Source organism: Puntigrus tetrazona, chromosome 19 (genome assembly GCF_018831695.1).
Source record: "Puntigrus tetrazona isolate hp1 chromosome 19, ASM1883169v1, whole genome shotgun sequence".
NCBI classification, from domain to species: Eukaryota; Metazoa; Chordata; class Actinopteri; order Cypriniformes; family Cyprinidae; genus Puntigrus; species Puntigrus tetrazona.
This window is the reverse complement of record NC_056717.1, coordinates 17,008,258-17,021,424: the sequence shown is the minus strand read 5'-3', so window position 1 is coordinate 17,021,424 and position 13,167 is coordinate 17,008,258. Positions and strand designations below refer to the sequence as shown.

The window sequence follows — 13,167 nt, the reverse complement described above, 5'->3', positions numbered from 1 at the left end:
TAATAAATCAATTCCTACAATATATATAAATTTGCCACCAATAATCACAACTTAAAATTGTCAGACTGTAGTGAGAATGACTTTTGAGGAACTTGGTTGAATAAGAGACAATCCCTGAAAAATGAAATTCTGTCGTGTTTAACTTGCTCTCAAGTTATGTCAAACCTGTAGTTTTTTAATGTTAAATATAAAGGAATACATTTTCAAGAATATTGGAAACCGAACAGTTTCTGGGAAACATTGACTTACATAGTATGAAGTATGAAAAATACTACGGAAGTCAATGGCTTCAAGCAATTAGCAATTGGTTAAAGATTTCTTCATCTGTGATTTATAGATATTTGGAGCAACATGAGGTTGAGTAAATTATGACAATTTTCATTTTTCCCACCTTCAACTTTGATTTACCTGCACACACACACGAAAGAGAACGAACCAATCCCGGTCATGTTGTATATCAACGGTTTTAATTCTTCGACGGTATTTTATATCCACTTTAGTATATCTGAAACACCGTTTGAACACTTCAACAATGTTTCTGTCGTTATTTTCCATACAAACATTTTGATGTGTGACTTCGTAAATCCTATGCTTCTTATAGTTGCTTCAAAACATGAAGAACATCATCCTACGATATATTCTAAGACATTGCTTCCTGAAATGATGAACTGACTAAAGTAAAAGCATAATATATCTCAGCAATATTCAGCCAAGCAAATTTTGGCACACAGTCAAGTAACTGCAAAAAAAACATTCTGAAACAAAATTTGGAACATAAGCAAAACTGTAGTAAGACACATCAAAAGTTGTCGGTGTTACTGGCAGATTTTGGCGATCTGATTTATTTTAGTCAATAAATCTTCTATTTACAAAAAAAAATTCCCCGTTAACACACACTGTGGGCCGAGGAACTGTTTATAATATCATAATACTCAATCATAATAACCTTCCTGGGTTTATTAAGTTCTTTGCTATAGGTGTAAATATATTTCTATATATTGCTATAAACGGCAATATAATTCCTTCATAAAAAATCACTTAAGTTTCTGAAAATATTTTTTTCCTGCTATGTAGCCAGTAGTTTTGGTCCCAGTATATTATGTCGGTGTATTTCAAGTTATGGCTTCTTTCTAACTGCTTCAACGAGTTCAAAAGACAATTTAACTTTCCATTAAAAACAAAAGAAAATAAATAAATTTAAAATAAAGAGCAAGAAAGATTTTTTTTTACAATGACCTCTCACAGACATTTATCACTTAAAAAAAAAAAAAACTTAACAAAACAGAAGCTCTATTCTGGTTTTGCGTGCTCCAGCATGTGTAGAATTGGTACGAAGCATTATAATGAATTTTTCCACATACAGTACATCACTTTGAATGGTTTCTGCTGGTACCCTTGAGCTGGATCATTATGATTTGATCGATCTTAAGATCCTTCAAGAATGCTTACTCTTAAAGGATCCTTTCATGCCGCTATCAAGTGCAAAGTCCCATTATTTTCCTGTCTCCATCTCCATCATGACGCTTTGGCATATCCTTATTGGTCCGTGGATGTCAAAAGCCATATGATTGGATTTCAAGGAGAAGACATGTCGAATATTAACATGTCATAAACGGCCACACAGAAGCTGTAAGCGAAATTACTGGATACAACTAAATACTGTATGTATATAATGAAATGAATATTCATAAACTACGTGAGACGTCCCCGTTCAGGGGAAGACCTGCTCATGGAGTCTATAGTCTGTTCCTTCAGACAACAGGCCAGTCTTGGGTTGAGATTGAAGAAAACATTAGCAGTGTGAGGCGTCACGATCCCGAGGGTCTGTAGCAGATTCACTCTCTTCAGGAATGTCCTGCAGATCTGCAGAAGATCAAGAGGAAAATACAATTCAGTCAAAGAACTGGGAAAAATCCAGCTGTATTCCGACATCGAGGCAGGTTTGAGCTTTCTGCTTTGGATTTCTACCAAACGATCTTTGCTTCCGTAAATGTGTTCAAAATCAACAAAAGTGAACATCCAAGGTAAAATCGGGCAGTTAGCCTGTAACCTTTAGGAACTGCAACCTCTTAACATGATTTAAATCACGTCAGATCCTCAGTGAAAATATGCAAAAGCTAGGTAGTTAATATTTATATAGATTAAAAATAACACAAAATAGAAAAGAAAAAGAAAAGAATTAAGAAATAAAAATGTATATAAAGGTTTAGGGTTAGTAATATATAGATATAGTTTATTCTAATAAATGGAGTTGCTGCTGAAACATTTCTCATTATTCATCCTGAAAACTGATGCCGCTAAATATTTTACTGAAAACTGATCACTATTTCAGGATTCTTTAACGAACAGACAATTAACAAAAAAGAATTTGATATCAAAATCATAATGTAAATATTTTTACTATCACAATTTAGTGCATCCTTAATGAGTAAAAGTTTCAGTTGCTGTACAAAAAAACGATACTGTTTGAGAAACCCTTTCACTGAAAGACTGAAATGATCTTAGGATTTTAAAAGTCAAGCCTTCCGTATGTTTAAGTGAATGACACACTAAAGCTCTGAGTGAGTTTACTGAGACGCTCAACCCACAGTTTATTGCCATATCCACCTATAACACACATGCCTACAAATAACAGACTAAATTGAAAGAACTCTACATTTATGTGTAAGGAGGTTCTCCTGTCTGACAGAGTTTAGTGTGTGTTTGACAGTTTGTGTACCTTGTGTGTGTGTGTGTGTGGGTGAGTGTGGAAGGTTTAATGTGATAAATTCCATGTGTATGTGTGTTCTTCACATTGGTTGCATAATAGTGTGTAGGCTGCTGTTAGTGTTACAAAGGGCCAAAGTTTACAGCGTTCTAGGTGAAGCACATCTACGCAGACTGTCTGATAAATATGTAATCGTTTCATGTAAAAAAAGGAACAATATCAGAGCAACAAACTCCCTGGCAAACAGTAATCTCTTGTATCTTTTCTTCCCCTCATATAATAATTTCAATTTACAGATTTATTCGATATGTAGCAATATAATATTTTTTATTATTATATTTACACTCTGTTGTTATAATAAATCATATATGTGTGTGTATATATATATATATATATATATATATATATATATATATATATATATATATATTAGTACAGTATTTGAAATACATTTCTATCTATCTATCTATCTATCTATCTGTTTGTATAAGTGTAAGTGCTGTCAGTTAATCACATTCAAAATATTTTTTGTTCACATATGTATACTGTTTTTAAGTATGTATATATAAACACACACAGTATATATTTTGAAAATATTTCTGTGTACACTTATATATTTATATGATATTTTACATTATATATATAAATATATTTAATATATAAACATAACATTTTTCTTAAATATACATACATATATATATATATATATATATATATATATATATATATATATATATATATATATATATATAATTTGTGTGCATGTATAAAATTGTCTAAAATTATATGAAATATGTATATTCATATAATTATATATATATTAATATTAGATATTTTTACTTATGAATACATACATATTATATTTGTTTATACTCATTTATTTGTGTTATACATTATAACTTTTTTAGATCAATAATAAATAAAGATTTTTTTAAATATTTACATCTGTGTATATGTATTCATATCTAATGTCATTCGGTGTCATTCTACAGACCTCTGGGACTCTCTGAACGGGCAGACACCCTCGAATCCACCTCGTCGTCATCATCGTCATCAGATATCACATCCACTTCAACATCACTGCATTCCTGCAAGCCGTCTGATTGGTCCATTGATTCCTGGCTAGCCAATGGCGTGTCAGTATTAGGGTCGGTATCGCTCTCTCTGCGATTTGATGGGGCCTTTAAAGCGGAAAATAAGAAGCGAATGAGATTGCAGCACTTTCATACTTTAGCATGCGTCACGTGACATTATTTGCTTCTGAATGCAAAACTGAATCAACATTCCAAAAGTCCTGACAGAAGTCACCTGTGAACCTGCACTTCTGGCTCCATCCCCTAGAGCGGCGCTATTGGTCTTGAGATCCCTGAGCTGTTTCTCCAGCTGGGCTCTGGCTCTCTCGCTGTCCCTGAGTTTGCCCTCGGCTCCCCGGAGGCGTCCCAGCTCCTCCTGCAGCAGACTGTGCTGCCGTTGAAGCAGGGCCAGCTCTCCCAGAGAGCCAACGTCACTCGCTCCATCCCGAGACAGGGAGCGCACCGTACGAGCCCCCGCGGTGACCGGCGAGACGGAGTTCTCTCGTAAGCAGAGCTCTAAGATGGAGTCCTGTCGTATCACCACACCCTAGGAGAGCATGAGGTTTTGCTTTCACTGACAATTCGTTTTGTGTCCCGTTTGTATGTCAGTGCTTAGAAGAACATCTGATAAATGCGTTAATGTGCAATGCACAGATACCTGGAGAGCGTGCAACTGAATACTGAGATTCACCAGTCTCTGTGACACCTCCTTAAAGACAAAGACAATCAGATACATATTAATAAAAATAACAATAATATAAATATATACAATAGTTCAAATAAGCATGAAAATTAGGGTGTCCCTGTAATACTTATAGGAGGCATTTTTTTAATTAAAAGTAAATTAAAAGCAATTTCCGTATTCTAAGCTTTAATCACAAGCTATTGTGTAAGTGTGCTTTGTTTTTATTAATTTGCCAGTCACTCCAGTTTAAAGTTTAAATAATGAGTTATCATCAGGACACTTCCCTACACAGCACACATTAAGCCTAAATGTCAGTACCTCACTTGGTGTCTTGTCCTCCATTTGATTCCCATTACCATCCTGTAGAGAAGTGGAAATGTTTCGCATTATTCGCACAATCAAAATTCTGAACCAGCAAACATATTCAAAAAGCTTTCATTCGTCAGCACACGTTGAAAAGCACTGTCTTGCAATGTGTCGATGAAAAGAGAGATGAGGCAGAGCTTTCAAGCACCAGTGGTGAGTCGTGATGGAGAGTTTTTGGTAGATTCAGGTTGCTATGGAAACCTGCGAGTTTCAGATGGGCTCGGAAAAAATGACTAATTTTTTTTTTCAGCATTACATAAAAACTCAGCAATAGCACTGAACCATCTTACTATGTGCATAATTATTACATTTTACAAAGCAGGCAATGCTGGATGTTAGAGAAGCGTGATAAGCAACTCACTAACGTAGATATATAAGCCTGTTTTCTTACAAAAACAAAGTTAGTTTCGTGTACCTGAGCAGCTTGGTTCTCTTGAGAGCCATTGACTAATGCCTCTTGTCCATCTAGAAGAATGGAGGAAACACAATGGTCAGATAAAAATGCATTTAGCCAATCAGACACGCTAAAAGCACACTGATTTATATACTGCGTGTTGTGCATTTGACACCTACTGATTACTAGCGCTCCAGTGTGGTTGTGATGGCCGTTGGAACTGCAGGGCAGAGGAACCTCGAAATTGGATCCTAATAACAGCTCTGTCAATCTGTCCACTGCAGAGAGTGAGAAAAAGTACATCATGACATCTTACAAGATAATATTGAAGATCTGAGAATGAGCTCAGAAGATTTAGCTCAGAAGATTTAGCTAAAATGGTTTGTGAACTTTCTAAAATATATTTTTTTGTTTAAATACAAAGAGACAGAGACCTACAGGCAACAAAGATGCATTTTATTGTTGTTATTTATTCGTGTTCATATTTTATTTAATTATTTTGAATACATTTAATATTATTCTATACAATTTAAAAAGAAACTAATCTGTGAACTTTCCAAAATAGTGATTAAAAAAACTATATTCTATTAATAGTCTATTATTTATTTAGATGCCATGAAGGTTTTATTTGAATATCTGAACATGAAACAAGTGGTTGTGCGATTTGAAAAAAATAAATGAATAATAAAATATAATACAGAAATCGCCTTGTCGCCACACATGTAAGCCGTATTGGACTCTAACCTTCTTTTCTGTGGCCATGCACTGCTTACTCATAATGAGAATACTTAAACCTATTAACATGGGCGGTGAAATAAATACACACTAGAGGGTGAAACCAGCCTCATACAGGTGGAACGCCCTTCTTTAGCCCTGATTGTCTGACTTACCCTCAGTTATGGCCTGTGTGAGCAGCTGTTCCCCGCGAGGCGCCTGAGGAGACTCGGCTCTGAACAGGTTTCTGGAGCAGGACGGCAGCATGACCTCATAACCTCCCATGACCTCCGCCAAGTCAGAGAACAGAGTGACCCGCTCCTGAAGCAGCTCTAACACCTCCCTGTCCTTCTGCTGGATATCAGCTGAAACACAGAGCAGGAGGAACAAAGTGTTTGTTTGAATAAAACACCAACGTCAGCTTCTTTACACTCCAGATAGTGGCTTTGTTCCTCCTTCAAGTTCTGCGTAAAAGATGTCAAAACGCACAAAAATCTGTATATGTCAAGACTTGTTTTTTTACGAGCTAGCTCATTTGTTTCGAGAAACTGTCTTGTGATAGGTAACCAACTGATCTGACAGATGGGTGAGCTTTCCGAAATGCTTCTTTCAACGCTTATCCCACTGTAGTGATTCATCTTTGGAAATTTTTTTTGAATGAAAACGCGTTTGTCGCAGTATCGTGAGCATGAATGTGTGTGCGTTAGCGTTTAAAGCAAACCTTTGAGTCTTCGCAGAAGTGCCTTGTCCTCTGTTTCTATAAGAGGGAATTCTTCTCTTGATGGACAGCTGTGTGACAAAACAATGAAGGTAAATAAGAACGACCATTAGAAATGGTAGTTTAGTGACTTTTAGTAGATGCCCATTAATTCCGCAGTCATCTACACACTAGCGTCCCCGCATTTAACAAATAAACTAATTAAAAACGTACAGTCTTTCTCTTCCGGGAAAATGTACCAAAAATACTAGTCATTCTATACAGTTTACTAATGCCTGTACTTTCTTTGCTAATTAATTTTTTTCCCGAAACAAGTGGTTGGAATTTATTCATTTTGAAAGCGTCACTGTATACTAGGGGGTTTTAAATCTGAAGTCCGGGGACTCCCAGGAGACTTTAGCAAAAAAAAAAAAAAAAAAAAGCTGACTAAAACATGATTAAAAAAATAACATAAATATAAATATTTATTAATAACTAATAATATTGTTTAATGATAATATAAATCGGATTAATAGAACATCATTATTCTTTTTAATATTATGAATATTAATATAAAAATAAAATAACATTTAATAATAACATAAAGTAATTATAAATATTAATAATAAGACTAGTGCTTACTAATAAAAACATTATTACTGAATTTAACATTACTGCCTCTGTAATATCACTCCTTTTTTAGTTTAAATGGTATCTTTTCTATATATTTTTGGGAAGGAGTCCCTTGAAAGCTGTCAAATTGTTTTTTGCTGAGCTGTAACGTAAACAAAAGGCTATTGGCAAGTCAAGCATTCCACAGAACTGACATATTCCTTCGAAATGTCCTGATTCAAAAGAAAATACAAAGGAACAATACAGAAAAGTGCTTTCATGGGATTTTCCATTCAACTCCAAAAACGGAGATGCCTGAAAAGTCCACCGGCAGCTTTGAGTATTTTGTGGACTGATGTATTTGCGTGCATGCACCTGCTGATGGTTTGCTGTATGAGCCGTATCCAAGTGTTTCTGTCGTCTTTAGACGCAGCGTACAGCTCGTACATCTCAGGTGGGCTGGACTCGCTGCTGATCAGGAACAAGCCTCGCTCCTGATTGGCTATGTCTCGGACCAAGAGACTCTGCAGTGACACCACAGCAGATTTATCCTGCAGAGAGAATGAGAAGAAATGAGATAAGTGTTGTACAGATTTCTGCTCCCCTCAGTTGGAGGTATCACAAGACGACTTACCAAACTGGCAAAGATGAACCGTTGATCTTTCTCTTGCAAGAATACTAGAATATCAGTCATCAGCATAACCTGAACATCTAGAACATGAAAAAAAAAACATTCAAACAACCACAGCATATTACTTGTCAGTTAATATAATAGCATGTGTGTCTCTCTTCCTCTCGCACAGACACGCATCACATAACACTTCCTCATAAACAGCCGGTCTCCACTACCTTTGAGGCGAGAGCTGGGCGTTTTCCAGAGCAGTGTGCCTTCGTGTATCAGCTGCCTGCGCAGCAGTTCGGCCGGTCTGAACAGGGCACCAGAGCGGAGTTTGGCCTCGGCCCGTGGGTCGACCCTGGATCGGATCTCCTGCAGTCGCTGTGTCCTTTCAAGCTCCAACACCTGCTGGTCCACCGAAAAAAGCAGCTCCCGTATACAGGACAACACCTGACACAGACCTGCAGCTTCATCTGGATTGTCTGCATTGGTACATACAACAGTCAGTCTAAAGTCCATTACCAGGTGCAGTTTATGGCACATATGTATATAATACATATTTCTTATTATATAGATATATAGATAGATAGATCATATCTTTAAATACAGTCAATATTAACACTGGCAACATCTATATGTTTATGTCTGTATATGTAACATGTATATGTCTATATACCTTTGGTGTTGTCATAGATACGTTGCAACAGGACGGGGTATTTTGTGATGCGCTGAGTGACCAATAGGATGCACTCCTGGAACCCATGACGGCGCAGTAGAGGACCCCGACTCACCCTCTGAGAGGGACAAAGACAAGGATAAACAGACTGGTAATGGAGTCTGGCTCTGTGTGCTCTATTTCTACACACACAGTCTAAAAATGTGTCCAAAATCTACAGCAGCTGTCATGCCTGGTCAGCCAGATTTGTGTATGAATGCACCTGCTCAGGAAACTGATTTTAGACCGATATCGTAACATCACATCTAATGGACTAGAAGTAATTTATGCGAGCTTAAAGCTAACCAAGCAAATAGTTAATGACTAAGATATATATTTCTATGTCGAATTCTGGAAATCTTTAACAAGGTTTTGGAAAAATACTTTATTTTAGAGTGTCCTTGTTACATTTTACATCTACTTACTAATATAATAACAATAAATGATGCATAATTGCATGCAAGTAACCCTAAACCAAACCATAATCATACAGTAAGTACATGTTGTTAATTAATATTGTGTTAAAGTGAACATACATTTTTATACTGCACAGTATAATATTGTAATGTCTAAATTCACTTGTAGTTTTTAATAACAAATTTACATTTATTTTATAAATTAGATGACATACAATATTGTACACAAACTTCATTTTAGCCAGTATTTTTTGTTTTAAAATATTTAGATACTGCCAAGAAAAAGCCTTTGCATTCCAATATGGCAAGAAAATAAATTAATATATTATTATGTATATTAATATACTATTGTATTATTATAATATTATACTATTATTTAATAGCATCAGACAAAATAGTTTTTAGTAAAATTTAAGAAATATATAAATAATGTAGCAATATACAATTTAGTATATATTTTATTTTTGGTCAGAATTTTGTTTTTCAATGAAAATAGCCTTTTATGCTATTTTTGATAGGAAGTTATTTATATCAGGCACGGACAAGTTTTGGACGTATGTTTGCTGCTGGTGTATCCCTAAATTATAACAATTTAAAAAAGCCAAAATTTTGACAAGAAAGTGCACACACGACCCTCCACCTTCCACACCCCTGTTCTGATTTAACTTAGCACATTCAATACGTGTTTTGCTTAGGTAAGGATAATGGTGACATGTCACTGTTTTTGTTATCATAACAGTCACATACTAAGCTGTTACAGCTAAAATAATGCCCACGAGCCAAACACAATCATGATACCTGGAAATCTGATGATTCACACTTCTATGAGAGTTTGCAGGCATTTAAACCATTAATGCACCCGCCCACCATCATTCATCACTCAGTACCACTCTGTCCTCCCACTAGCAACACACGAGACAACACCTGACCCGGTTATGCAAACACAAAATGCACCCGGATGGCAAACACCCTCGTAGGCCTCTCTTGTTCTTACCCGTATAAAGAGCTGCAGTCTCTTGTCTCTGGCCAGCAGCTCTTTGTAGAGTTTGACGGCCTTCATATGACGACTGCAGAACTCAGAATACGCCTTCAGCATCTCGTCAGCGCACTGACCTGAGAACTGACGTACACACAAAAGACAGTGCACTCTGAACATTTTGCTCCTTGAAACCTGAAAGCTTTCAGCCTCCCACTCCTATACTCTCGGAGAGAATGACGTTTCAATTTCCATTTGTCACTTTTTCTTTCTTTTTGACTTTTCAGCACCATCATGACACTGTGCTTTTCTCATTTAAAACCAAGTAGTTGAAATGAAATACGCTTCGCTTTTAAACACTTTTAAAACAGACCCATTCCAAATTGTTGCGCTTGCTTCATGACAAACCGTTTATTTTTTTACATTAATGCATTTAATTGACGTCTGTAATTTCTATGGCACATTTCAAACTGGTAATTAAAACAGACGCGTTCATCTAAAATCACTAAAGGCAGGCCAAATGTAACCAAATGCATTTATTCCCTGTTTCACCCACTTAAACTAACAATCGCACTCCTACCTGTTGTATTAGCAAATCGCTGATCTGAGTGATGGTGAAATTGTTTGCGCTGTCAGGTTGCAGGCTTTGAGCGCGCCGTGCGAGGAGCTGCGTGAGGAAGTGTGTGTGAAGCGTCAACAGACGCTCCAGGCAGGGGAACAGCGCATGCACGACCCCCGGCTCCAGCTGCACCTCCTCCAGCATGCCCCGTCTAAACACACCGTCCATGATCCGCAGCGTCCGAACGTGATGGAGCTCTGTCTGGATCAGCTCTGAAACAACATCGGGGAGGTTGTTAAGACGAAAAATACAACATTTAATGGACCTTTGTCGGACGTAGCTTAAACGAATGTCCTTTTTTTTTAGGGTAGATAACATATTAAATTTAATGTGAAGGAAAACGTAGTAGGGCATAGAAGTACAGTTCATTCCATCTGTTGTACTACCATCTGTGTACTTGATGTCGATTGTTCAGCCAACAAAACATTGTGCATGCTCATTTCTTTCATTTTTATATTTAGATAATCTTTTCAGTCATCTTAAACTCCCTTAAAGGTCTTTTTTTTAAATAATACTTTAATATCATTATTAAATGTGATCTTAAGCAAATCTCAACATTATATTTAACTTATAGCATGTTGTTTTGTGCTTCATTTTTTTCAACAAATTAGTAAAGAATTTTAATACAGGCCATTTAAAGCATACTTGAGCAGACCTATATCTCAACGCCTCGTTTTCATTCTTAAAAAAATAAATACAGTGTCTGGACTGGAATTAACGTTTACATGAGAGCAGTAAGATAGCATCTTTATCAGGTTTCAGAGTGAAAGGCCCATTTAAAGTCATAAACATGCTTTGATTCTGGATCTGCGTTTTTTTCTAACCATAGATGACGTCCTGTCTCTTGATAACATCTTTACGGTGGGTCTGCAAGTAGGTGGAATCTACAGCCATGCTCCAGGAATCTGCTTCAAATTCCCGGCCCTCGAACTCTAGATCATCCAGCAGAGAGGTGAAGTAGCCCTCTCCTAAAAGCAAGAGAAAGAATAACATTAGCCATTTCTGTATTATAACTTCAGTTTAAAGGCAAACAGGTTGATCAGATGTAAAATTTGGGAACTGAACAGCAGCCAACCACGTCTATAAAAAAATGCAGCTCTAATTTTCCTAAAAATATAGGAAATATATATATTTTTTATTCTTTATAAGACACGTTACCATTAAAAAATTTGTTCAAAGTTTACCAAGGCTGCATTTATTTGGATAAAAATGCAGTAAAATTCTATTTTAATATAAAAAACATCTTCAGTGTCACATTAACCTTTTGGAAGATATTATAATACACATATTTGATAACATTTCTTCTTATTATTAATGTTGGAAACAGTCGCACTGCTTACCCTCATCATTGAGTGACTCCATAGACATGGTTCTGCTCCTGAAGTTGAGTGAGTCTGTGGACTGAGACAAGATCCTGCGCAGCCCCAGAGGAGAGTCATCATTCAGAGTCCTACTTGCACATGCACACACACACACACACACACACACACACGGACCATGTGCATGCATACAAACAGATGTATACATATGCATGCAATCACATGCAAAAGACAAAAAAAGCAAGACAAAAAAAACAACAAAATGAGAGGCAGGCATCATAATCACCACACAAAAAAAAATTCACATATAACAAATTTAAAATAAAAATATATTAAATGAATAAAATAAAGTGAACATAATGACTAATGTATAACATTCAAACAAAACTGCTTACATTAAACTAAAAAAGCCACAAACACACACACACAAAATGAGAAAGATAGAAAAAATATATATATACATAAATACACACTGCATATATTTTTCACAATTAATGTAATTTAAATAGCATTTTTACAGTATTTATAACTAGGGACTTGTTCGTTTAGTGATTTGTCAGTATACCTCACAGGTTAGAGCACATCTGTCATTTCAGTCACTCACCCTGCAATGTTATTGGTGGAGACGCTCTTGGAAAGTAAGAGGGAAGACCTCCCGCGACGGGACCCAAGTAGTGACTGCCGCAGACTATCTGATGGGTAGATGGCAGAGCTCGGCCTTTCCTTTAAATGGGCTTCAGAGGGGCAGAACAAACAGAGTTTATATTTATGTTTATACCTGGTAGTACTCAATTAATCTAGTCACAGGAGACACATTACCTGAAAAATGTTACTAACCGGATGTAAACAATGCACTTGTTTCCATCACATCCTCACCTTTATTCCTCAGTGTCACGTTTTGATAAGCTGAATTGTTCCTCATCAGTGCCATTTTCTGTTGCTATTGCGACACATACAGACAGATTAAATTCAGGGCATATTTACATTAAATCCTTTTCATGAGAAAACTCATCCAATTTAGATGCAATTCTTCTGCATCATATCATGAATCAAAAGCAGTGTCTAGATGTCTATGGTCCGAGTAAGCAATGTTGTGCGTAATAATATCCCACCTTTTGTTTCATTTTCACACAGTTTGGTAGTGTGTCCCTGCAGCGGTTGTGGATAGTGACGTTACAGGCTGAAAAAAAGAGTAGGCAGGAAAACCAGCGTTATTTCATCTTCATCAGCCAGTACAATCACATGTACATAAAAACTT

General features: G+C 36.3%; 1 protein-coding gene across 9 annotated transcripts in view; it reads right to left on the bottom strand.

The window, feature by feature from the left end:
- Positions 1-445: 445 nt before the first annotated feature.
- Positions 446-13,167, bottom strand: part of arhgef1a (Rho guanine nucleotide exchange factor (GEF) 1a) — a 37,797-nt gene continuing 25,075 nt past the window's right edge. For 3 of the 9 annotated variants that reach the window (XM_043217712.1, XM_043217717.1, XM_043217718.1), the window contains 21 exons: positions 13,022-13,089; positions 12,747-12,849; positions 12,514-12,643; positions 12,305-12,310; positions 11,931-12,040; positions 11,415-11,558; positions 10,552-10,802; positions 9,990-10,115; positions 8,541-8,658; positions 8,098-8,346; positions 7,883-7,959; positions 7,624-7,799; positions 6,661-6,728; positions 6,116-6,304; positions 5,405-5,503; positions 5,247-5,296; positions 4,784-4,825; positions 4,439-4,489; positions 4,016-4,327; positions 3,702-3,888; positions 446-1,863 (listed from right to left, as the gene is read on the bottom strand). In XM_043217712.1, coding sequence (XP_043073647.1) covers positions 1,793-1,863; positions 3,702-3,888; positions 4,016-4,327; positions 4,439-4,489; positions 4,784-4,825; positions 5,247-5,296; positions 5,405-5,503; positions 6,116-6,304; positions 6,661-6,728; positions 7,624-7,799; positions 7,883-7,959; positions 8,098-8,346; positions 8,541-8,658; positions 9,990-10,115; positions 10,552-10,802; positions 11,415-11,558; positions 11,931-12,040; positions 12,305-12,310; positions 12,514-12,643; positions 12,747-12,849; positions 13,022-13,089 — 2,627 coding nt within the window. In that variant the 3' untranslated portion in view covers positions 446-1,792. The remainder of the gene's footprint in view (positions 1,864-3,701; positions 3,889-4,015; positions 4,328-4,438; positions 4,490-4,783; positions 4,826-5,246; positions 5,297-5,404; positions 5,504-6,115; positions 6,305-6,660; positions 6,729-7,623; positions 7,800-7,882; positions 7,960-8,097; positions 8,347-8,540; positions 8,659-9,989; positions 10,116-10,551; positions 10,803-11,414; positions 11,559-11,930; positions 12,041-12,304; positions 12,311-12,513; positions 12,644-12,746; positions 12,850-13,021; positions 13,090-13,167) is intronic. The other 6 variants (XM_043217715.1, XM_043217719.1, XM_043217716.1 and 3 more) reach the window with 4 other exon arrangements.